This window comes from Carassius gibelio, chromosome B9, assembly GCF_023724105.1.
Source record: "Carassius gibelio isolate Cgi1373 ecotype wild population from Czech Republic chromosome B9, carGib1.2-hapl.c, whole genome shotgun sequence".
In the NCBI taxonomy this organism is placed as follows: Eukaryota; Metazoa; Chordata; class Actinopteri; order Cypriniformes; family Cyprinidae; genus Carassius; species Carassius gibelio.
In genome coordinates this window covers 26,395,717-26,420,758 of record NC_068404.1, presented here as the reverse complement: position 1 = coordinate 26,420,758, position 25,042 = coordinate 26,395,717, and the positions used below count along the sequence as shown (strand labels likewise).

Below are 25,042 nucleotides of genomic sequence, written 5' to 3'. Positions count from 1 at the left end.
GTGAGATATAAACTCGCAATTCTCAGAACATATACTATCTGATTGAAACTGCGTATAAATAGATTGCCAAATAAAAATGAAAACTTGTGGTATTGATTCATTATTGTTTTTTTCATACTATTTTTACACATTTTCATGAGAACGGGCACCAGTTGTAAATTTATATCTTGCAATTATGACTTTATAACTCATAATTGTGTTCATACTGTATCACTGCATTCTGAGAAAAAAATTCAGTTTACAGGTATATCTCACAATTCTGACTTTATAATTTGCAATTGCGAAAAAAAAAAAGAATTGTGAGGTAAAAAGTCACAATAACTAAAGGACACGCTTCTCGTCATGCCTAACGCCCTTCAGCTGTGACTTATTCACAAAACAGCACGGCCTCTCATACCTCATTCCTTACTCAAAACAAGACTTTAGATTGGTTCTTTACATTGGAAAATAACAACACTGACCAGAAAATGAAGCTAATTCATATTTAATTGTGGCATAGGAGATTGATAAAATTGTCATGGTCAACACAAAGAAAAACTGAGCAAGAATAAGTGAACAAAGACAGAGAAGAAGAACCACTGAGGCTGTAAGATTAGGATGGAACAGCAGTAAAAAGTCACATTTTCTTCACAACATCTTGAGAAGCGTCGTCCTCATCATGTTCAGCAGATGACTTCTTAGTCCTCCACTAACTCAACTTCCTTTGCTAACGGCAGTTTTGTTAACTCTTCCTCTACTTTTAACTTTTCTACCGCTAACTCCAGTTTTTCTACTACTTTCTCTTCCTCTGCTTTCACCTTTTCTACCGCTAACTCCTGTTGTTCTGCTAATTCCTGTTCCTCTGCTTTCACCGTTTTCACCTCTAAAATTAGTTGTTCTGCTAATTCCTTTACCTCTGCTTTCACCGTTTCCACCGCTAACTCTAGATGTTCTGCTAATTCCTGTTCTTCTGCTTTCACCGTTTCCACCGCTAACTCTAGATGTTCTGCTAATTTCTGTTCCTTTGCTTTCACCGTTTCTACTGCTAACTCCAGTTGTTCTTCTACTTTCTCTTCCTCTGCATTCACCGTTTCCACCGCTAACTCTAGTTGTTCTGCTAATTCCTCTTCCTCTGCTTTCACCGTTTCCACCGCTAACTCTAGATGTTCTGCTAAATCCGGTTCCTCTGCTTTCACCGTTTCCACCGCTAACTCTAGATGTTCTGCTAATTCCTGTTCCTCTGCTTTCACCGTTTCCACCGCTAACTCTAGATGTTCTACTACTTTCTCTTCCTCTGCTTTCACCGTTTCCACCGCTAACTCCAGTTGTTCTGCTAATTCCTCTTCCTCTGCTTTTGTCTCTTCCACTGCTAGCTCCAGTTGTTCTGTCAACTCCTGATCCTCCCAAGTAACAACCAGGTCATTGTGATTTTGCTCAAGTTCCCTCTGAGAGACCATTTCTCTGACCACTATTTCTGGTTCGTTGATGATGTCTCTCCTAAGTCCGCAATGAGGAGGAGGAGCTGGAGACAGAATGTAGACTGGAGGTTAGAGTCAGTCTTTAGTAATTCATTAAGACATTTATATAGCATACCAAAAAAAGAAAAAGCATTAGAAGCTCTTAAAAGCAAAAAAAAATCATTCATGTTCATCTTGATGCATATGTTAGTTGAGAAAGCAACATTTGAATACATATTACTAGGGTCATTCTATGAATCAGGTGCCTATTGCAGTTTGAGAGGATCATTTTACATTTCATAAATCCTATCAGACAAGTTATCGTTATCGACAAGTTATGGTTTTAAAAGTTAACACATTGCATTGTACCATCTCAAGCTAAATTAACAAATTTTAATTTTCAGAGAGATGATTGTCTTCAGAACAGTCACAGGTCGATGCTTTAGTTTAATTTGACAATTGGCATTATAAGCTCATGAAGTTTAAAGGTGTTTCCTTGAGAACTTGATGTTTGATTGTTAATTTTATATATATATATATATATATATATATATATATATATATATATATATATATATATATATGTGTGTATATATATTTATATATATATATATATATATATATATATATATATATATATGTATATATGTATATATACATATATATATATATATATATATATATATATATATATATATATATATATATATAAATATAAAATGCATAAAAAGTCAACGTAAACATTTTGTTCAAAAAAAAATTTCTTTTTTTTTTAAAGAAATGTATACTTTTATTCAGCAAGTATGCACATAAGTTGATTAAAAAGTATTTCTATTTCAATTATACGAAAAATCAATTATTAAAAAAATCGGTTTTCACAAAAATATTAAGAATTTTTCAACATGGATTTTTTTTAAATCGGATATTAAATGACTCTGAAAATTCAGCTTTGCATTCCATTAATTAATGTACATTTCCTCTGTAAATACATACATGTTAATAGAGTCAAAAATGAAAACGGTGGTTAAAAAAAGCACATAAATGGCACCTGTTTTGTAGAATGACCCTTTTGTTGTAACAAGTTGTAAAGATGATTGTCTTCTAACATACAGTATTTGCATGAGGATAGCAGTGAAAACATAAACCGTGTGAGTGATGTGAGTGTATCTGGCCGGCGAGGGCTTGGGCAGCACTGTTGACTCATCTTTGTCAGACAGTACAGTAGTGAGTGATGATTAGTATGAAGACAAGCTTGATGCGGGTTAGGCAAGCGTGTTTGTTAACTCAGACTGACGATGCCTAAAATCGACACGACACATCACGGCACTCACCTGTATACAACGCCTGCTCTAAAGTAAATTCCTCTCTGTGGAGGGAAGAGAAAACATCAGAGAGCGGCACAAAGGGAGGTACTTGATGGAAAGGATGCAACTAAATGTCCAAGACTGGGGTGGATCGAAGTTCACTGAAAAAACACTTTTCTGCATATAAGGGCCGAAATGTCTCCCCTGTCTTTAAGTGGTGTCTACTTTAAAGGACAGATGCTTGCTGGGACATGTTTCTCACAAGCCTGTAGGGAAAGAGTTTGTGCCATGTGTTTGTTACTATAGAGTAACTTCACCATGGAAAGATAATCTTTGTGCACGCTAGATTTGCATGTTCAGCTCACAAGGGAGAATGCTGTAATTAAAACTTGTGCACATTGCAATCAGCGACCAAAATGAAAGGAACGATTCAAAACTAATGGAATAGTCTGCCAAAAATGACAAATCTGACATTATTTACATACTAAACCTGTATGACGTTCTTTGTTCTGTGGAACATAATTGAAGGTATTTTGAAGAATGTAACCAAACAGTTTCAGTTCCCACTGACTTCCATTATTTAAACATAAAATAGAATGGAAGTCAATGGGAACCAAAAATGTTTTGGTTACCAGCATTCTTAAAAATACCAGCTTTTCTTTTCTGCAGAAGAAAGAAATGCATACAGGTTTGGATTGGAACAACATGATGAAGCAACAAACAGGCACAAACATGCTTTTTGAATTTGTTTTTAACTACATCAAAACATTTGAACAAACAGCAGTAGTTACCTGCATATACTTTTTTACTAAAATAAGTTTCAGAGAAAGTTAGACTCATGATTTTGGAAACAAATCATTAAGTCCTTGTTTTGAATCATTAAGGATTATTGTGAATTATTATATTTTTATCAGCTGTTTGGACTCTCATTCTGACGGCACCCATTCACTTCAGAGGATCCAGTGGTGAGCAAGTGATGGAATGCTATATTTCTCCAAATATGTTCTGATGAAGAAACAAACTCATCTACATCTTGGATGTCCTGAGGGTGAGTACATTCTCAACTAATTCTCATTTTTGGGTGAACTTTTCCTTTAAAAGAGACAGCGATATCTGATGCACAGAAATGAATCAAAATCCTATTGCATTTTTGCAACATTGTTTAAGTCAGCATGAAAATACATGAAAAAAAAAAAATTGTCTTATTAAATTTTTGCAGTAATTTGATATGACAAGCAAAATTGTCTTGAATTTTTGATATATTGCCCAGCCCTAATTTGATTCTTCATAAGGGCTTATAAGGGATTTGGATTCAGTCTAAAAGAAAAACAACTGATTCAGCTCATTAAGTACTTGAGGCGATTAAGTGTCAGGGATGATTCTGGCACTGAGCTGGAATATGTTTTTTTCCCATCCATTTTTTGATCACTGTTCACTCATTGTATCTCCTTCATCTTACCTGTTCTTGTCCTCCTTGTCATCGACAACACCCTCCAGGAGACGGTGATAGGTGGCAATCTCTGCCTCCAGTTTGGACTTGATGTTGAGCAGGGCATCGTACTCGGCCGCCTGGCGCTCCAACTGCGCTCGCATCTGTCCCAGCTCTCCCTCCAGCTGCATGATTCGAGAGTTGTACCCATTGACTTCGTGAGCGTAACGTGTCTCCGTTTCACGCAGCGAATCCTCGAGCGATCGAATCTGCAAAGCACCAAGCAGAACAAGAAAGGTCTGCACACATCCAAATTCATGTTTCTCATTATCTTAATCACTTTTTGAAATAAAACTCCGTGTGGAACTGACTAATATAAATGTTTATTTTTATTACATTTATTGTTGTATTATATATTGTTGTATTATATTGTTATATTTTTATGTTATATCTTATATTTAAAAAAATTTAAGTCCTATCCTTGACACTTAATTATATATTTTAGTATATATATATATATATATATATAATTATTAACATTTATATTATATATTAAAACATTATATATTCAATCTTTTTTGTTTCCATATGATGACTTTACTATTATACTATACGTGTGAAATAGTAATAATAAAGGTAGGTATGTCAGCATTTCAGATTTGTTTTCTGCGATTATTATTGTGCAGAAATGTGCTTCAGGTAAGTTAAAAAGATTATTTTGACAAACCACTATATAAAAACAGCTTTTCTTTTCCCTTAAACATTTAGTATATTTCATTAATTAATGTTTTATTATATTATTTAATTAGTTTTATTTTTATAATATTTTCTATTTCCAGTATTTTTGTTTTCATCTGTGCTATTTATAAATGACTATTCAAAAATGTGAGAAATAGTAATAAAGAATGAGTAGGTGTGTCAAACCTTTTGACTTCCAGCAATTGTTTCCCTGCAGAAATGTGCTTCAGAGATTATTGTGACAAAGAAATCTTGACAAACCGCCATATAAAAACGGCCCCTGTTTTCCCATGGTTTAAAAAAACACTTGGGTGCGCAGGAATAATGTGCAAATTCAGATGACATGCATGCACAGAGACAGGCATTGAACATTCCGTGCAATCACATTTCATAATCATTTAAACGCTGCACATGTCTGCCAGGTGAGAGTGCTGACTGTGCAGAAAGCTGAGTGATTTGTCAGGTGGATAATTTGTGTAATTGTGTACCGTACCATGTTGTGCAGAGCCTGCAGGTCAATTTCTAGAGATTGTTTGGTCCTGCGCAGCTCGTTCAGCTCGGTCTTTCCTGCCTGCAGAGCTTCTGTGTTCTGAGTCACCTCAGCTGCGATGCTGTCAAACTGGATGGAGAGAAACAAAGAGAACAAGGGATGCGGGTCACATGACAATATAGTGCTGCCTTATAATTAGGCACAAAGCTCTCCTAAATAAATGGCACTTTCCACTTTCCCATAGGGTACAACATAGGGTCACAGCTCTCTCTCTCTCTCACACACACACACTCACACAAAAGATGGTGCTTAACCTTTAATCCTTAAGAGATACTATTAGTATATGGGCTGTTGGATTTTTTTTATGTATTATATACACTGTTAGAAATGTCTGTAAATTTAACAGTATTTAACTGTAAAATGAACTGTATTTTACTGTAGGACAGTTATACAGCATATTACTGTATTTTAAAGTAACATTTTGGGGAATACCCTCTTGGCGACACTAAATTACAGTATTTTTAATTTACTGTAAATTTAAATACAGTAAAGAAAAAATGAGCGCGAAACCTGACCAATCACAGATCAAGTTTTATATCCCACTTGGAGAAAGAAGAAAACAAGACACACAGATGCGAAAAGAACCAGTCAGATGCAAAGGTGGGTACAAATATTACTTCTTTTACTTTAAATATATTATATCTTTGGTTTAACTAAAACAAAAATATAAATAAAAAAAAACGCTGCCACTGTATGGCGCGCAGTCACCTCACATTTATGCTGTGAAGAGAGCTAGAGAGAGTTGTGGTGACACTGTGCAAACATTCATATTTCTTTCCTTTCTTTCCCTTTTCTGAACGTTTCACCGTCAAAATGTGGACATTAACGGGTCTCTGCCTTGGGTTTGACCACTCCAGGAGCTGGTGAGTGTTCATGTGAACTGTTAGCCGAACAACAAAGCTTTCGTGGATTTAGCTTAAAGTCAGTCGGATTTTTTCCCGCTATTATCGCTTGCTGTTAACTGATTACACCATATAAATGCACGTCATGCTTGTAGTGCTAGAGTAAAACCCGCAATGTTCATGTCGTGTGCAAACACTGGCGTCTCTGTGGAGACATTATACGCCTTTATTAATCATGCCAAAGGGCATAAAAACACGGCGAACTTAAGGTTTTCGTGTGCAGTTCCTGAATGCTCATACACTTTCCAAAGCCTCTCCGCCCCTCAGTCTCACATTTAACGTTACCGCAAACACATAAAGTTAAGGAAACTAAAAAACCAAGAGAAAAATATGTCTACTTCAAATGTAACATTTGTTCTGTACATCAGCATCGGGAGAATAACATAATCTCGTTCGCGAAAATGCGCCGCAAATGGCACAGAACACAATGGAAATGTTTTCAGGGGACCCCAATAAGTGACGAACCCGACTGTGTACATCCAATGCGCGATCAACGGCTGTCCGAATTCATTCACAGCTTCAAGTGAACCGTATTAGTGGACTAATGTAGAAATGAGTAAATGAGTGTTAAGGGGGCGATTTCGGATTTAGCCAACGTAATTTCCTCATTATTTTAACCTGGGATGTTCTCGTGACAAAGCAGCATGGTGTCTATCAGCTTAATAGCTGTACTTAGGACATAAATGTCTTATTATTGCTGTTAACATAACTGTTGCAAATAAATACATTTTATACAAAAAAAGTTTTCGTAATATGCTTTATTTATCTGTGTGTGTCTTAACTTTAAAATTAGCTGTTTCATCTTTGGACCCTACATTACCTTACATTTCTTACCTATGAAACTTATTTAAACATAACATTAAATTTTTTTTTACAATGTTACTAATGTATAGATTAATATCTCACCCTCGTGTTCTTTTTACATTTTTTATATTGTATATAAAGTTGTATGTCATAAATATGTAATCTCTGTATTTTTTGCAAGAAAACAAAAGTAGACATTGAGTACTAAACATGCTCCATCCGGGTTCGTCACATATTGGGTCCCCTGGAAATATTTCCGTTGTGTTCTGTGCCATTTGCAGTGCATTTCTGTATTTGGTTGTGTTGTGAGTATTTGGTTGTTTTGTTAGACATTTTTCACATCAAATGATCTAACTTTTTTTTCTGTTATGTAAAGGTTAAATGATAACCCTGACAACAGCAAGTGCTCCTCAAAGTTCCACGTCATCAAAAGAAGTGGGAAGATGGTGCAAAGGAAGAACTCTGGTCTGAACCCTCATGTATCCTCCTTCATTAAAGGGATAGTTCACCCAAAAAATTAATTCACCCATTAATAACTCACCCTCATGTCGTTCCAAACCCGTGAGACCTCCATTTATCTCCTCTGTCCCTCCATTGAAGCTGTGTGTTCGGTCTGCTGTCCATGTCCAGAAAGGTAAGAAAAACATCATCAAAGTAGTCCATGTGACATCAGAGGGTCAGTTAGAATTTTTTGAAGCATCGAAAATACGTTTTGGTCCAAAAATAGCAAAAACTACGACTTTATTCAGCATTGTCTTCTCTTCCGTGTCTGTTGTGAGAGAGAGTTCAAAACAAAGCAGTTTGTGATATCCGGTTCGCGAACGAATCACTCCATGTAATTGGATCCTTTTGAACCAGTTCACCAAATCGAACTGAATCAAAAGCCAGATAACGAACAAAATACTGACTAGTTCACGAGTCAGCCACATTAAAAAAGTTAACAGCTTAAGTAATTTGTGGATTAATGCGTATTGGAGACGCGAACAGTATAAAACGATTCAGTTTGATTTGGTGAACTGGTTCAAAAAGATCCGGTTACATCGAATGATTCATGAACTGGATATCACAAACTGCTTTGTTTTGAACTGTCTCACAACAGACCCGGAAGAGAAGACAATGCTGAATAAAGTCGTAGTTTTTGCTATTTTTGGACCAAAATGTATTTTCGACGCTTCAAAAAATTCTAACCGACCCTCTGATGTCACATGGACTACTTTGATGATGTGTTTCTTATCTTTCTGGACATGGACAGTAGACCGTACACACAGCTTCAATGGAGGGACTGAGAGCTCTCGGACTAAATCTAAAATATCTTAAACTGTGTTCTGAAGATAAACGGAAGTCTCACGGGTTTGGAACGACATGAGGGTAAGTTATTAATGACCTAATTCAGATTTTTGGGTGAACTATCCCTTTAAGGAGTTTCTTGATTTCAGCTGGCAAAACTATTAAGCTACTAAGAGCAAATACATTCTACACAGGAGTTTTCTGAATTAGTTAATTTTTAAGATTGTTCTTATGACTGAATCTGTTCATGTCTGTTGTTTTAAAATGCTCTTAATATGAAACTTTTATGTATAAATGAAATGTATTCAAGTTTTTGGAAAACTGAAAGTACAATCTGCAAGAATATTAAAATTTTATTTCAAGTATTACAATTTAACTATTAAACCAATAAAAGAAGTTAAACAGTCTTTTGTTTCTTTTTATAGTTTTTACTACTGAGACATGAGACCTGTTGAAATACAATAATTTGTAAAGTTTTACAATACATAATAAAAGTGAACCAATTACAGTAAATTTCACAGTGTAAAGTAATATTTTATTGTATTAAAATATATAAAAGGAGAAAAAAAAACATAATTGTGTTTTACAGTAAAAAAAATATATTACTGCAAATACATTTACAGCAAGTTAAATGGTACTGTAAATATGAATACAGTATTTTTACTGTAAGTTTAATTTACAGTAAGTTACTGGCAAACTGCTGCCAGTAAGTTACTGTAATTTCTACAGGAAATTTTTTACAGTGTATACAAGAAGGAGAAAACAAGAGAATGCAAAATGACTGACTTTGTTTTTATACCAGGCTTCAGTTTCCTCGCGGCTCTTCTGCACGGCTCGCTCGTACTGCGAGCGGATGTTGTCAATGGTCTCGTTGAGGTCTGCACTGTTTTTAGTCTGCATTTGCACATTGACTTGGGAGTCGTTGATCTGGTTTGTCAGGTTGGCAACATCCTGTAAAATAAAATGATCCGTGGATTTAGTTATATGGTTTTTAATGGCAGGATCTGGGAACATAGCAGATACTGGAGAGCTGAGTTTGTTTAACGCTTGCCCTGAAGCATAGAAAAACCAGACTGGTTGGGTGGGAAGATCTGTTGACAATAGCTCAAATAATGATTTTATGGTGTCTGCCCACTTTTTTGTTTGGAAAACATTTTGTTCTATCCCTATATGTATCCCTATATATAAGCTTCAACAATGATTTATTGGAAATATCCATTGAAGCCACTGATTATATATAAATAACAAATGTATTTTATATATATATATATATATATATAAATTAATTTAAAATTAAGTAACATTTAAAGTATTTTAATATTAAGATAATTTCAATATTGATTTAATTAAATTAATAAGTTTATTTTTAAACAGTCTTAATATTTTCCAAGTATTTTACTATTAAAATATAATATAATATCAAATTATAATATTAATTTAGCTCAATTAATATTCAATTAATAATAAATTACCGTTGAAATTATTTTCAAATTTTATTTTAACATTAAAATGGTTTAATATTAATTAAATCACATTTCATTAATATTCAATCAAAATTCAATTACATTCAATTTAATAAAATAAATGTATTAAAATATTACTTTAACTATTTCCCATTATTTTAATATAATATATACAATTATTTTCATATTCAATTAATTCAAGTAATATTAATATGTGTTAATATAAATGTAAAAAACTGTCAAACAATTCAATGACTTCATTTTCTTTAAGGTGAAATCATGCTGACTTCTAGAGCACTGTACAGTAAAGTGAATTCAGTTTTTCTCCCAGGACTGGTGTTTGCTCTCGTTGAAGGCTGTTTGTGGTCCAGCAGTGAGTCAGATCAAATGAACCAGCTGTGAGTGTGTCTCTGTAGGATTGAGCTGTTACTGTTTAATCAGTGTTGAGTGGTGTGTTTAAGGCGTGTACCTCCTCGTGGCTCTTCTTCAGGAACGCCAGCTCTTCTCTCATAGACTCGATCTGGCCCTCCAGCTGCATGCGGCCCATGTAAGTGTCGTCCAGCATCTTTCGGAGCCGTGCCAGATCCTGCTCCACCCCTTGCCGCATGGACTGCTCGGACTCAAACCTGCCCGGAGCGACTCAGTGAGCGCTCATTTACATCAGAGACCACAGGGCGTGTCGTATTTACAGCAAACTGTGCTGCAGCTCGATGACTGCTTTGTACTTACACATCATGATTCTTTTTGTGAGAAGTTTTCCTAAGTTGAGAGTTTTTAACATTTCGTCAGGGAATAAATGAACAAATAACTCACTTGACTTTGAAATCGTCAGCAGCAAGCCTCGCATTGTCTATCTGCAGGAAAAGTCTGGCATTGTCCATAGTCATTTCCTGGATCTGAGGGGTTGATTTACAAACACAAACACTCATAGCATTGTCTTGCATTTAGGGCTCTCATTACAGCATTTCAGCAAATAGTAGATTTTAGTCTTTTTTTATTTTTATACAATTGTCAATAAACTTGATGCTAATAACCAACAAAAGAAAATTATGGAAGACCGTTTCCGCCATTAACAAAAAAAAAAAAAAAAAGGAATTGCTCAGAATTGCGAGATAAAACTTATGACTTTTTAACTCCCAATTGCGAGTTTATATCACACATTTCTGAGAAAAACGTCTACATTGTGAGATAAAAAGTCACAATTCCAATTTTTTTCTTTTTTTATTCAGAGGCGGAAACAGGCTTCCATAGTAAATAGACTAAATCATCTAAAGTAATTAAGTAATTGAATAAATGCAAAATAAATAAAAGTTTAAAATAGATATCATTATATTGTCTTTTAAATTGTTATATAAAAAAAAAATTGTTTATAAAAACTATTTTCAAAAAAATTAGTAAAAATGCATTGTGAAAAATATATTGAATTGTTGTTTTATTCAATTAAATGTATTTTAATTAAAACTTTAAGATTGCAACATATTGTAAGCAAGTTGTTGTTGAACATTTGTCTTTACAAGTTTAATCACATACACAACGATGAAAACAGACTTAAAACTGAATTTAATACAAATTTTAATAGATGAGTTGGAGCAGGTAAAAAACATCAACGAGTTACCATTATACATATAAACTTGCATCTCATGATTTAAAGAAGTTTCAGAGCTAGAATTTAAAGGGCGGATGCTTTTCAGAAGCTCAGACAGAAGAACATATCTCACCAACATAATTCCTAAACTTTCATTTGTTTTATGATTAGCCTACTAATACTCTAAAATAAAGAAAAAAGTTATAGAATGTGCAGCTGTCCAAACATTTGATTGTGTACTTTATTATAAAAAGCATGCATGGGTTCTTCAAAAGCTTTTATTTGCTCACCTGGTTTCTCAGATCATTAACGATCTTCTCATAGGCGCTCCAGTCTCTGCCGCTCTCAGCTCCTTTCCTCATCAGAGCCTCTTTGATTTGCTCCTCCAGTTGATTGTTGGAGTCCTCCAGGATTCGTACGTTTGACAGATACCCCGCCAGACGGTCGTTCAGACCCTTCATGGTCTCTTTATCATCAACTTGGGGAAAATTGCTGCTGTTGATCTGCACGAACGGACGCAGTGTGTTTGCCAGATTCCCTATAGTGGCTGGGGAAATGGCCCCAAACAGACCGCTCCTTGACCCCATGCTGCTAGAAAGACTTGAGCTGGAGAAACTCCTGGAAGGGCTCTTGAACGACATGGTGCGGATTAGAGGTGCCTTTGAGCGTGCTTGTGAGACGCGGTCTGTTGTTTTACCTGCGGCAGGTATGTGAGGGGGGTTTGGGAGCAGCTATATATAGACTTCAGATCTCTACAGTGATTGGTCAGAGGGATGTAAGCCTACACCTGCACGGATCTCGTTTGTTTGCAAATTCCCACAGAGGATAAACAAAGATGTACTCCCAAGCTACACTGAAGAGAATTTAGTGTAGGGTTGACTTTAAAGCATTTTACACTCTGAGATTGCTTGTAAATTTCATTAATAATTAAAAATGAATAAAAAAACCCCCCACTGAATTAAATATGAAATTTTGAATTTTTTTTTTCAGCTTATTATTTACAACAAAAATTATTTCATGCCACATGATGGATTTATGTGTGTGTGTTGCATGTGGTCATATTTCAACTCTAATATCAAAAGAAAGACATTAGATTTCGCTTTACCTTTTGTGACAACATGCCCCAATTGTAATAGCTAATGGGGTAAGTTGTCACCCTGGGCACCAAACAACCTGTTATAAGGGTTTTATTCAAATGTAAACAGTAAAATAATAAATAGTCAATACATTTTGAAATTAATATAGTTTATGTTTTAAAATACTATTTGAAAAGTGCATAGAAGTGCAGTGTTATTTAAGAAATCCTGTCCAGGATAAATCCACAATCACGTCATATCAATCTTAACCAGGCCAAATTTCACCGTATATATATATATATATATATATATATATATATATATTTATTATTATTATTATTATTATTATTTTATAATAAGCTATTATAAAAATGTATATAGTTTCATAGACATAATTCAAAAACATAAAAATAATCTGATTTAAGGTTAGAGGTTTGGATTATGTTTCTGACACCAACATACAGTACACAACTACTGCTAGAGAGAATGCTGCATGTGAATGCAAAACTTTCTAGCTTTAATACAGGCCTATAGCTCCAGTCTGCCTTGTGTACATTCTTCTAGGCTTCCAAATAATTCAAGTGCCTATTATATATTTATAACAATCTTTAGAATTATGTGAGCATGCTATTAAGATTTTTCATATTTTAATCATATTTTCATCATATTTCTTATTTGCATGGCCACATGAGGACAGCAGAGACCGCTTGACATTAGTGCTGCTCATAAAAGAAAGGTTCTGCAGGATTCTAGAAGGACTGTGTCACAAACAGCCTACAGGAGGATTTCTGTAGATACATTTAAGAACCGTGATTTGTCTCTTTTCAATAAAACATTACAAGTGAATAGAAGATTTGACTGAGTGGACGTTTTTTCATTTTCTTTTCTTTTTTTCATAGAATAAGGTAAGGTCACCGCATTTTTCACAGCAAGGTTAATTTATTGAAAGTCTAAAATATTGAAATAGATTTTCTGTAACAACCATTGTTTACATCATATTGATATATTGAATTGTATTGATCTTTCTTTTACACTTGATATATATTTTTCTGGCAACAAAGTAATTTTATGTGACTAAACAGATGTTCAGTAGCTTTATAGTGAGCAGAAAAGCATCTTGCAATATGCTTTTGTGGTCTCTAACGTTGACCTCAGAGATCCCTGATAACATGCAGTTTCACATTCATTTGCAGCTCTTTGACACAGACCTGTAGCTCCCCATGATAATTTAATATGTTAGTATAATTAAACATGTTTTATGAAAAGAGAAGTAGTTTAATGGTACAGTATGTGATATGATGATTACCAAATGTGTGATAAACCATTGTTTGCAAGCCATAAATGCTATATAGGTCACAAATGGTTTGTCAGAGGTGTGGAAAAATCAGGAGTAAACAAAGCACTGGAGACTAAACATTGTAGTAGAGCTTTAGCCTGACAAGAACTACAAAGATCGGATTGTTATGAACTGACGGACAACCTGGAAAGACACAAATGTGGATCCATGAACATCAGAATCCTCTGCTGGACTGAATAATGACAATAGAGATTATAGACTTCTGATAATTGCATAGAAATGACCAACATGTGTGAACAGAAAATTCAAGACTAGACTCCAAAACTCCCATAAGTTTTAGTTTAAATCAAATGGCAAAACGAATAATAACCGTCTAGCACATCTATGTACACAGAGAGATACTAATGCATGCTCTCCTCAAAATATAGTGTCTGTCTATAAGAAAATACATGATTGTCCTTTGAGAATGAATCTGTTTGAATACAGACTGTCTGGTTCTGCTCAGTGAGAGAAAGCTTATCTCAGAGCTGTAGATCTAACAGCTGCAGACAGACTGCATAAATCATTCAAAAGATCCCAGATGCACAGGCCAGTCGAGATGTGCTGTTCCTCAGAGTAATAAATCACATCTCACAACTTTTCCACAAGTTGATTCCTCGAGTATAATGACAGGCTGTGCAAAAATCTCCTTGCACTTAAGTGTGTCCTTCTAAGAGGAACATTGTTCTTCTAGTAATGATAATAGAACTTCCGTTCAAACTTCAAAGTAAGCACAAAAAAGGTTATTCATAAATTATTTATGGAATGTTTAAAATGTTCTTTTTTAAATGTTACTGCTTGTTTCAGAACATTCAAAAGTAATGTTCCATTTCAAAATAGAATGTTCTCTTAACATTTGCATAACCGAGAAAAATAAGTGTATAAACGATTTAAAAAAGGGGGTTTTGAACATTCAGATAATGTGTTTATACCTTTACCTATGGTGCTTTTTTAAAGATAATTATTTTGTGTATTTGGTGGAACAGAGTATTTTTAATGCACCAAGAGCTTGTTACACTCCAAAGAGAAAGGAAAAACTGAAATCGCATCATATGACCCCTTTAATGGAAACATTTGCAAAATTTTCCTAGAACATATTTTTGCAAAACAGCAGATACTTTAAATAAATACTTCAAAATATCTCTTTCAGATTTGGATTGAAATAAGAATGAATAAATTATTGACATTTAAAGTTTTGAGTAAACAATTTCTTTCTTTAAGGTGCAGACCTGCTGAGCTTCAGTCTCAAGCTGGAATGTTCTGAGCATGGAAACCCAGGGAAGCAGAGAGGAGGATAACATCCTGAATCTGACGAGCCAGCATGAGGTTGCTGCCGCTTGCAATAAAGATGATGGAGAGCAGAACATACAGGCGAAAAAAAGATGAGTATTGCTTTTGGTCAAGTGAATCTGATTTTGATCTGGTTACCTTTTCAGTAAAAATGCATGCATCCTTCTCTGATAAGTAAAATAATCTAATTTGAAATTCTGATTTGTGGCTGCACTTCTACTTTCATTGATGAAAGCACCTTTGTGATGGCTCTTATTGAATCTGGTTTTCAGCATGTAAGGTCACAGCACAATGAATGACCGAAATTAACCTGACTATAGTACATAGGGTGCTCCTGCTTTTTATTTCCTTCATTAACATCAACTCATTAATATTATTAGTTGTATTGTCTTTTAGTTATGATTATTTAAATATTACAGTATTGCAATATGATTTTTAGAAATTACAAATGCTTACTATGCAACATTAAAAAAATCATTTGCATTGCAAAATAGTGCAAAACAAAATTTGTATTTATTGTAAAGTTAATTTTTATTTTTAGCAAGTTTTTTAGCAAGAGATTTGCTATCGTTCCACTGTCAAATATTTATTTTATGTAACTTTTAAAGGGGTGGTTGATTAGTATTTAACTTTTTTAATGTTAGTAAGTGTGTAATGTTGCTGTATGAGCATAAACAATATCTGCAAAGCTGTGTCGCTAAAAGTGCAATGAAAATGTCTTTTAAAATTCGGGCAGTTTAATTCCTACAAAAACTGCTCGTAGGGACTACAAGGAGTTACTTCCCGGGTTTGTGACATCACAAACTCAGACAAACCCTGCCTCCGGGAACATGCAACAAAGGGGGTGAGGCCATGCTGCACTGCTTTAGAGAAGAGGAAGAGAAAACTAGAGGTGCATGTAAAAATCCATTCATATATGAATCACGATTCTGTCTTCTAAGGATTCTAATGGATTCACAAGTTTCAGAATTAATGTTCTAGAACAGTTCTTAATACTGTTCCTCACCACACCCTTTGCATCTCTCTCTCTCTCTCTCTCTCTCTCTCTCTCTCACGTTCTCTCTCCGGAGCACATGTCGCTGAGGTGAGGGGGGCGGGACGTTTAGACACGCACTAGAGGTCACAACACACTGGACTAGCTAGCCAATCTAAGCCCATCACATATTTCTGAGGGAGGGGCTTCATAAAAGCAGGAAATGATCAGTGTGTTTATAGTAGAAAGGACAGAGTGGTGTGAAATAAAGGTAAATTATGTAAAAAAACAAAACAAAAACAAGACTACTGAAGCATTAACACGTTAGACTGCACCCCATAAACACAATCAAGCTAGAAATAAAAAATAAACCGTGTTACGTGTACTGCGTTAGGCTAACCGAGACTTGTCATTTGCATTTATCATTGCTCTTTTGTTTGTTTTGATTGCTTGCCTCTATTGTCCTCATTTGTAAGTCGCTTTGGATAAAAGCATCTGCTATATGACTAAATGTAATGTAATGTAAATGTAGCACCAGCACTGCCGTTTACTTTATCTAAAAGTAAATACATTAAAATACCTTTGAATTCAAATAAAAACAAAAACTAACATAAAAGAAATAGCTTTCAGACCATTTACACTTTTAATGAATGTGAGTGTCTTCTGGACAAAACTAGGGACAATTAGGGTGATGTTTATATAATGCTCTTCTATATTAATGTATCTCGTCTGTCATTCATATTTATATGCACACAATACCTTACATAAAGATCCTTGAACAAAAGCAGGAGTGACCGTCCTCCCTTCTTACAGAGTAAGCAAGCCCTGCTCTTCAGAGACCTCAGAGATTAAAGGCCAAATAGACTGTATACAGAATTATTTTATTTACTTGAATTGTTTGAATTATTTTAAATAGTTTTTTAACTTTACATTCTGCCTGGAAAATGTCCGATATCTTAAACCGTTTTATACCATTGTGTGTTTTAAATTATACTTGAATAATTAACCACAAAGTCGTGTTAATAAAATGTCACATTTTTGTGACAATTTTAGCCTTTAAATATCCATTTCTAAATATAAGTTTTATGCTATAAATGAAGTTTTATGCTGAAATGTAATACTTACGATCAAGAGTTTCAATCGTTAAAAGCAAGTATGATCAATAGCAATGCTTTGCATGCACAATTAAAAAAAAAATTATCTTGTTTTTTGATGAAAGCTGAAAAAGTTACAAAGGAACTCTCTGTGAGCAGCAAGAAGGAAGAAGGTTTTGGGTATCGGAAGTGCAAGAGATGACTTTGTATGTATTTAAGTGTGTGTGTGTGTGGGGGGTGGGTGGTTGGTTGGACAGATGAGTGTGTTTGTGGTTTTTTACACTATTGACCTTCTTTAGCTTGTATTTCAAAACTATGGGGAGCAAAGAGTCAGGCTTACAGACTAAGAGGTTAATCAAATACTTTCCTCTTTATATAAATGCACATGTGAGTTATGATCAAGAGTGCAGCTGCCAATGTTTGTAGTGAACTTACTGAAATGTACTCAAGGGACCCGAAATGTTTCAAATTTTACCATGCAACCCAAACCATCAGGACAGCTCGATTTGTCTTTATATCTCTTGTTTATGGTTACTTTGGGATTTTAGCTCTTTGTCTTGTGGCTCACACAGACAGTATGCAAACACAGACGATATTTAAAAGACATGGTCCAGACTTTTTCCAGTGTATCACTCAACAGTTTCCCACCATGATGAATGCACTGTTCGTGGGTTTGTCAACGAAAGGAGCGTTTCTGGGCATGAGCATATGAGTAGGATATTTCAAAACACTCTTATCTCTGTTGCAAAAATATCTTACCACATCTATGATCACATCCTTAACCGCTGGTCCGTTTAAAGTTCCCATAATGGCTCATTTATTTGCTGGATGATGTCAAAAGTGTGTTTCATTGTAAACGCTTTATCTTATTAAGAAATGTTTTGATTATGAATGTTTGGTAAATTATTATGTTGTAGTCAACAGAATGTCCTCAATTTATAATTAAAGACAGACAGACAGACAGTTAGATGAATGCCCCCCCGCCAAACCACAAAAACAATCAATTTTTAGTAATGTATTTTTATACTTATGAAATATGAAATTTCTATGTTTCATTAAATTAAATTTTACATCTAAAGAAATATAAAAATACATAGATAATATAATTAATTGTATATAATGCAAAACATTTATAAGTAAAATAAATGTATTTCATATTTTAGATTTTTATTAATTAAATGTTATTTGTTATTTTGAAAAGTCCCCTTTATGTTGAAGGATGAAGAACATGCTTGAAAATATACAGCTATGATATAACTCCTGAACACAATCATAAACACATGTTTTACATTGCTGCATAGAATGTAAAACATTACTCACTGGTTTGTAGTTTTAAACATATTTTTACTGATATATCCAAGATTGAGAAGTCATTTTTGCACTCAACATTAGTCAACTAGATGTCTTTATCTTGGTGACTTATCTGCACAATGTGCAACAACAAAGCAAAATACATCACAGAAAACTGAACATTTAAGTATGCAAGGCATACCAAAATATATACAAGATGAACATCTATACGGATGATTTTCAGTGCCAACACAAAACTCTCTGAAAAAAGACAGATGGGATTACTGTTTTGTTCTTTTACTCCACCGTTCGAAAATGTGGGATCAATAATTTTTTAAATAAGAAAACATTACTTTTAATGAACAAGGATGCATTCAATTTTGAAGTGATGGTGAAGACATTTAGGATGTTACAAAAGATTTCTTTTGACACTGAAGACTGGAGTAATAATGATGAAAATTCATCTTTGATCAAAGGAATAAATTACATTTTAAAATGTATTCATATGGAGCAGCAACTTCCCGCTCTCTCTATTAAAGCCTACACGGAAGTGACTAAAACTGTAAATCATCGACTGGCCGCTGGAGGCTGTCTCCAAAAGGGCGTCAGTTCCATAGACAAAGTTAAAATGCCCAACTTTACAGCAGAAATAAATGTTTATAGCCTTGTTCAAAAAGTGGTTTCGGTTTATATAGCTAATTTTGCCCTTCATTACAACTGTGAGGGGGGTAAATTTTTTTTACAACTCATCCGTTTAAATTATATTAAGCCTTAAAGTTTTGCATATTTAAGGGCGTGGCCACTTGAGTGACAGGTGGATTGCCGCTGCTTACACTGCCATTGAGCTAGGTGGGCATGGCTTCAGCAACCAGCTCCCGCCTTTTTGCCCATTTTCGAAGATCCGGGAATGAAGCACGGTGACTTGCTGCCAAAATGCTGATGGCAAGCCCCGCCCACTTTGAGCTTCAAAAACTCTCATCAGGAGTCTACGGGTGATGTCACCACGTCCATGTTTTTATACAGTCTATGATTCATATGGAAAACAGCTATTTGAAATTGTAATGATATTTCAAGTTGATGCATTTTTTATCGAACAAAATACACCCTTCATGAGACCTTTTTTTTCCCCAAAGTATTAAAAAATCTGAGCACGTTCAAACTTTTTAACAGTAGTGTAAAGCATTTAATGCATATCATATCTTTCATTTATACATTAAATTCAAACATCCTGTTCAATAACATCTCTGTTATTCCGTCCTCCTCTCCAGCGGTTTCTCAGTTTAAGCATCAGCCTGCTGATGGGTTCGGTGTACTGCTTGTTGGCCAGTCCCAGTATGAGCGGAATGATGGCCATGCTCCCGATTCCCGTACAGGACATGATGATGTACAGATAAGAGCTCTGCAAGCTCACCCCGGTCTGCAGCGCTGTCACGGACATGAGCTGGTAGATGATGTATGGCACCCAGCAGACCAGGAAGGTGAGGGACACGGCAGCCACGCATTTGGCATAGCGCAGGTTAAGCTGCTGCTCGTGATCCGAAGGCTGCTGCTGCTGGAGACGGTCCACGGCACGCTGAAGCTTACAGATGTCCTGCAGCTGTTTGCGCGCGATCCACAACACTCGCCCCATCATGGCTACAATGGACAGCATGGCCGGAAGCACCAGTCCGCACACTTCCAAATAAATGAAAGCCTTGGGAAAAACCTGTTTGTAGGAGCAAGCCTCATCCTCTTTGGTGGAGTTTTGAGACGTGGTTGATCTCAAGAACGTCTCGTTTGAGTCGGAGCGCTTGTTGGGATTGGGTTCCACCCAATTATTCCATCCAAAGGCGGGAAGTGATGCATACAGCAAAGGTGGGAGCCAAACTGTCAACAAAGCCAATGGGAAGCAGCGGTGAACCCAGAACTGGCTGTGGTGGAGTGGGCTGACGATGCACAGGTAGCGTTCATAATGCACCATCACCAGATTGAAGAGGAACGACAGGAACAGAAAGTTGGGGAAGATGTACATCACCAAGCAGTGCTTGAAATCCAGCTGCCGGTCGAGTGTCATGCGGGGAATGAAGGGCAGGGCGATGCCAGTGCACAAGTCGGCCACTAGCAGGCTCAAGAAGAAGTAATTTGGGGTGTTGTGCAGCTGACGGTTGCAGGCGATGCCTATGATGATGAAGAGGTTGGAGAAGATGATGATCGTTGACAGCGGCACTGTCAGATAGAAGATCAACTTCTCTCTGCTCAGCTTGTCGAGCGGATCCATGATGGAGAGCTGTTCCCCGCTGGACTAAACCAGACTTAAACCTTCTCCATCTACTGTGAGGCTGTGAGTCCTGGAAACATAAGAAATACATAGTAAACAGGTTTATATATATATATATATATATATATATATATATATATATATATATATATATATATATATATATATATATATATATATATTAGGGGTGTAACGATACGCGTATTCGTATTGAACCGTTCGGTACGACGCTTTCGGTTCGGTACGCGGTACGCATTATGTATACCGAACGGTTCGTTGGAGTATTTAATTATATTTGAAAAAAAAAAAAAAAAGAGAGAGAGAAATATAATGATATGCGTTCAACAAGGTAGCCCAATAACCCAAACAACGTAACAGGCAACGCCCCTGACACTCCCGAAGAAGAAAAAAACACCATCTTATATGTTTATGTTAGGCTACTCAGCAGGCGCTCGCTCACTCAGTACGCGCTGAAGGCTCGTTGCAAAATAGCCAATGCGTTTAACAGACTAGAAATGAGAAGATCCCCCAATAACCAACAGGTCTGGTGTTTGGGTGCACTTTGGATTCCCTTTAAGCTATAATGGTGATGGCAAGAGAGTGGTGGATAAAAAAACAACGGTATGTCGCATCTGCAACATGACAGGGTACACCAGCGGGAATACAAAAAAAAAAAAAAAACACCAGCGGGAATATCTGGGATATATGCGTCAGTACTATCTGGGAAAAGACGAAAAAAAAGGAGAAACATGCACGCAGCAAACTATCCCTGCAGCATTTAGACACTATAGCTTACAGGGAATCCAACCCAAACACCAGACCTGTTGGTTATTTTAGGATCTTATATTTCTGGTCTGTTAAATGCATTCGACATTTTGCAACGAGCCTTCAGCGCGTGCTGAGTGAGCGAGCGCCTTAGGGGCCGTTCACATATCGCTCCTAAAAACGCGTGGAAAACGCTAAGCGCGTCTTTCTCCTCCTTTCCAAAGCGCTCGGGCAGAAGCGCTCATGAGGCGTCTGTCTTTGCTAAGCAACAATGACGTGCTCTCTCCATGAGACGCGGAAATTTCAGCGAAGGATAAATGGATTTGCAGCTCTAAAAATCGCTTGCAGTAGCTCTGCTACTAAATTTATTTCAAAATTGCAATCCATATACAACTATGATCAGCTGATCCTTCATCTTGGCTGAGCTCTCAACGTTGTTACGGGAAAGAATGAAGCTGATTGGTTGGTTCTTGTCACATGACCCGCGGTGCGCTTGCGGCATTCTGAAAAGTTGAGATGTTTTTACATTTTGCTGTATCTAAAACGTATCGAACCGAACCGAACCGTGACATCAGTGTATCGTATCGAACCGAACCGTGAATTTTGTGAACCGTTACACCCCTAATATATATATATATATATATATATATATATATATATATATACACACACACACACAACCTGTTTGCACTTATCCCTTCAGGCAGACCCTACAGATCTCTGGGCACTATAACATCTAAACATAAAATCATTTTTTCCCCCCATGCCATCTCCAGCTTATTGCATATATATATATATATATATATATATATATATATATATATATATATATATATATATATATATATATATATATATATATATATATATATATATATAATAATTATTAATCTCACAGCACTACTAGGTTGTTTAACTTCTCTTTAATATATGAGAGTTAACATCTGACCTACTTAATTCATTAAAGAAATGACACACACACACACACACACTTGACCTCATTTAATTCCAATACTATATGCTGTTGTTAATTTATGTGGAACAAAGTTATTTTAGTATCATTACTGCTATCTTAATGTCTATTAATTTTTTTAAATTATTTTTTTAATTTTCCATTTTTATTTTAAAGTGTTATTTTGTTGTTTATTTTTTTTTTAATGTCTATTTAGTCTTCTTTTGGCTAACATTTCGGTTTCAGTTTTAGTCATTTTAGTGCTAAAACATTTTTTTATTTTTTTTGCCTAAAGTAAGTTTTTATTTTTTTAACTTCTGCTAATGTTAATTAAGAAATGTTTTTAGTATTTTTCTTTTTAACTAGCTTGAGTTACTGCTGTGGAACATGAAAAAAAAATCTTCAGAACTCTTTTCCAGTGCATGTTATTTTCTTAAAGATTTTTTTACAAATATAATTTTAAAGTATTTTTAATATTCAGTTTCTTGAATCTTCTATATATATATATATATATATATATATATATATATATATATATATAAAAGAACAGACATCGATAAGTTATTGATAATATTTACCCTGAAAGGGTGCATATTATTGGATTATATTATTATTATGATTCTATTGGATTTGGAACAACTTGAAGGTCCTTTAATTTTCCACCCCTTGTGAATTCAATATCCAAACTGTTAGCAGTTGACATTTCTACTGGTCAAATCATCAGCCATTTCTTCATCAGTTCATGTTAGATGCAGTAAAAACAGACAACGAGGATTAAAAACCACAACCAAAACTGCCTGACCACAAAGTATCACAGAGAGCATGTTTTTACAGGTCTTAATAAGCCAAAGCTGCACAAATGCATCCAAGTAATATTCAAATATTCATATAAGTTTGTGTTTCCATTTGCATTAAATAATGCTATGCACTATCAAATGTCCATCACTAGCAAAGCCAACTTTCCTCTTCATTCAAAGTAAAATGGAAGTTCAGTGATGCTTTTTTATTGAATTTGGTATTTGATTTGACTTTTCCCTTGAAGATCAATTCACTGATTCACTGCTCTTTTATGCAAGAGTTTTTAACTGATTCAGAAATATACAGTGTGGTCTAAAAATAGACATAATGTTTTAGGGTTTTAATAAAACGTAAGACAGTTATGATCTAAATGAAGAAACAAAAATTCACTAATAATCAAATTAGGTCACTAATAAGCAAATTAGTAACTGATCATGTGACTTCTTGTAGACATGGTCAGATGTTCTTCTACTGAAGCTCACTCAAGATGCTCGTTGGATCATCTCAGATCATGTTGGAGTCATTAAAACAAATACTAAGACATTCTGCGTGTTTTAACGGAGTTATATTAAATTGAAAAAGTAATTCATAATGTAAAATCTTATTTTAAGTTATCAAAAGATGTAAAATATGAATGTTTTAAGTAGTGGAATCAGATGTTCATATCTTAATGCACTTTAAATGCTTCACTGGCTTGAACGAGTGAAACTAAAAAAATAAATAAAAAACACTCACCTTACAAATCAAGTTTCTTCACAACAGTGTAAGATGATCCAGCCATGTCTGAATCAGTGATTCAGTGGTGTTCCTCTCACATCTGAACTCTTTCTGTTTTCCTCTCTGCCTTCTTTAGACATCAACAGCATCTGAGCGACTCTCACAGAAGTCAAAGAGCAAGCACTCGAGCAGGATGCTTCTTAAAGCGACAGTGACCTCATTCTGACTTCAGCCATAAAGCATCACAGCAGGAGAAGTATTTCAGCTCAGGAAGTCACAGTTTACTCTGAATTTATGAGACAGATGTGGGAGGCATGGAAACATGCAGTGCCGATATTTATTTGTATATTTCTATCATAAAATTTAATCACATGTTAGAGACAGTTTGTAGTATAAACTAAAAAGAGAGTGTTGCACCCATATTTGTATCACTTCTATGCAGTAGAATATACTGTAACATTTAATTAATTATTGGTTAGTTCACACAAAAACTTAAATTTAGCTCATTGTCATGTCACTCTGACCCCGTTATTTATTTTTTTCCTTCTGTGACATGATGTTCGTAAAAATGTCTGAGATGTTCTTTTCTGTTTACAATGAAAGGAGATGCTGATTTAAAGTAAATGTCTCCCCAAAGCTGCATTTATTTGGTCAAAACAAAACAGTAAAATCTGTAATTTTGTGAAATATTATTACAATTTAATTAATTTATATTTAAAAATGTAATATATTCCTGCGATGCAAAGCTGAATTTTTTGCATCATTACACCAGTCTTCAGTGTCACATGATACTTCAGAAATCATTGTAATATGCTGATAGTTGCTCAACTGTCTTAGGTCTTTGTCGCATCTTCCTCTTTATGATGCACCAAATGTTTTCTATGGGTGAAAGATCTGGACTGCAGGCTGGCCATTTCAGTACCGGGATCCTTGTTCTGCACAGCTGTGATGTTGTAATTGATGCAGTATCAGGACTGGCATTGGCATGATAGAAAA

General features: G+C 35.1%; 2 protein-coding genes across 3 annotated transcripts; both read right to left on the bottom strand.

The window, feature by feature from the left end:
* Window positions 1-468: 468 nt before the first annotated feature.
* LOC127964597 (keratin, type I cytoskeletal 18) lies at window positions 469-12,222 on the bottom strand. 2 transcript variants are annotated; one of them, XM_052564859.1, is made up of 9 exons: window positions 11,789-12,222; window positions 10,727-10,809; window positions 10,383-10,539; window positions 9,237-9,401; window positions 5,401-5,526; window positions 4,200-4,438; window positions 2,768-2,802; window positions 894-1,501; window positions 469-839 (listed from the first exon to the last, which is right to left on the bottom strand). In XM_052564859.1, exons 1-9 carry the CDS (start codon window positions 12,137-12,139, stop codon window positions 678-680), a joined length of 1,926 nt encoding a protein of 641 aa, XP_052420819.1. In that variant the 5' UTR covers window positions 12,140-12,222; the 3' UTR covers window positions 469-677. The 2 variants fall into 2 exon arrangements, with proteins under 2 accessions (XP_052420819.1, XP_052420818.1); XM_052564858.1 differs by having other exon boundaries at window positions 469-1,501.
* Window positions 12,223-18,590: 6,368 nt separating this feature from the next.
* Window positions 18,591-20,814, bottom strand: LOC127964601 (G-protein coupled bile acid receptor 1). The gene has a single exon (XM_052564863.1). The coding sequence runs from the start codon at window positions 20,812-20,814 to the stop codon at window positions 19,777-19,779; it is 1,038 nt and encodes a 345-aa protein (XP_052420823.1). The 3' UTR covers window positions 18,591-19,776.
* Window positions 20,815-25,042: the final 4,228 nt, after the last annotated feature.

Bases quoted from the DNA above. Each gene is read 5' to 3' on its own strand.
- LOC127964597 (XM_052564858.1), bottom strand. From the start codon at position 12,139: ATGTCGTTCAAGAGCCCTTCCAGGAGTTTCTCCAGCTCAAGTCTTTCT. The intron at 4,439-5,400 runs GTACGGTACACA...GGTGCTTTGCAG, and splicing joins TGCAGGCTCTGCACAACATG to ATTCGATCGCTCGAGGATTC. The intron at 1,502-2,767 runs GTGAGTGCCGTG...TTCTGTCTCCAG, and splicing joins AGAGCAGGCGTTGTATACAG to CTCCTCCTCCTCATTGCGGA.
- LOC127964601 (XM_052564863.1), bottom strand. From the start codon at position 20,814: ATGGATCCGCTCGACAAGCTGAGCAGAGAGAAGTTGATCTTCTATCTG.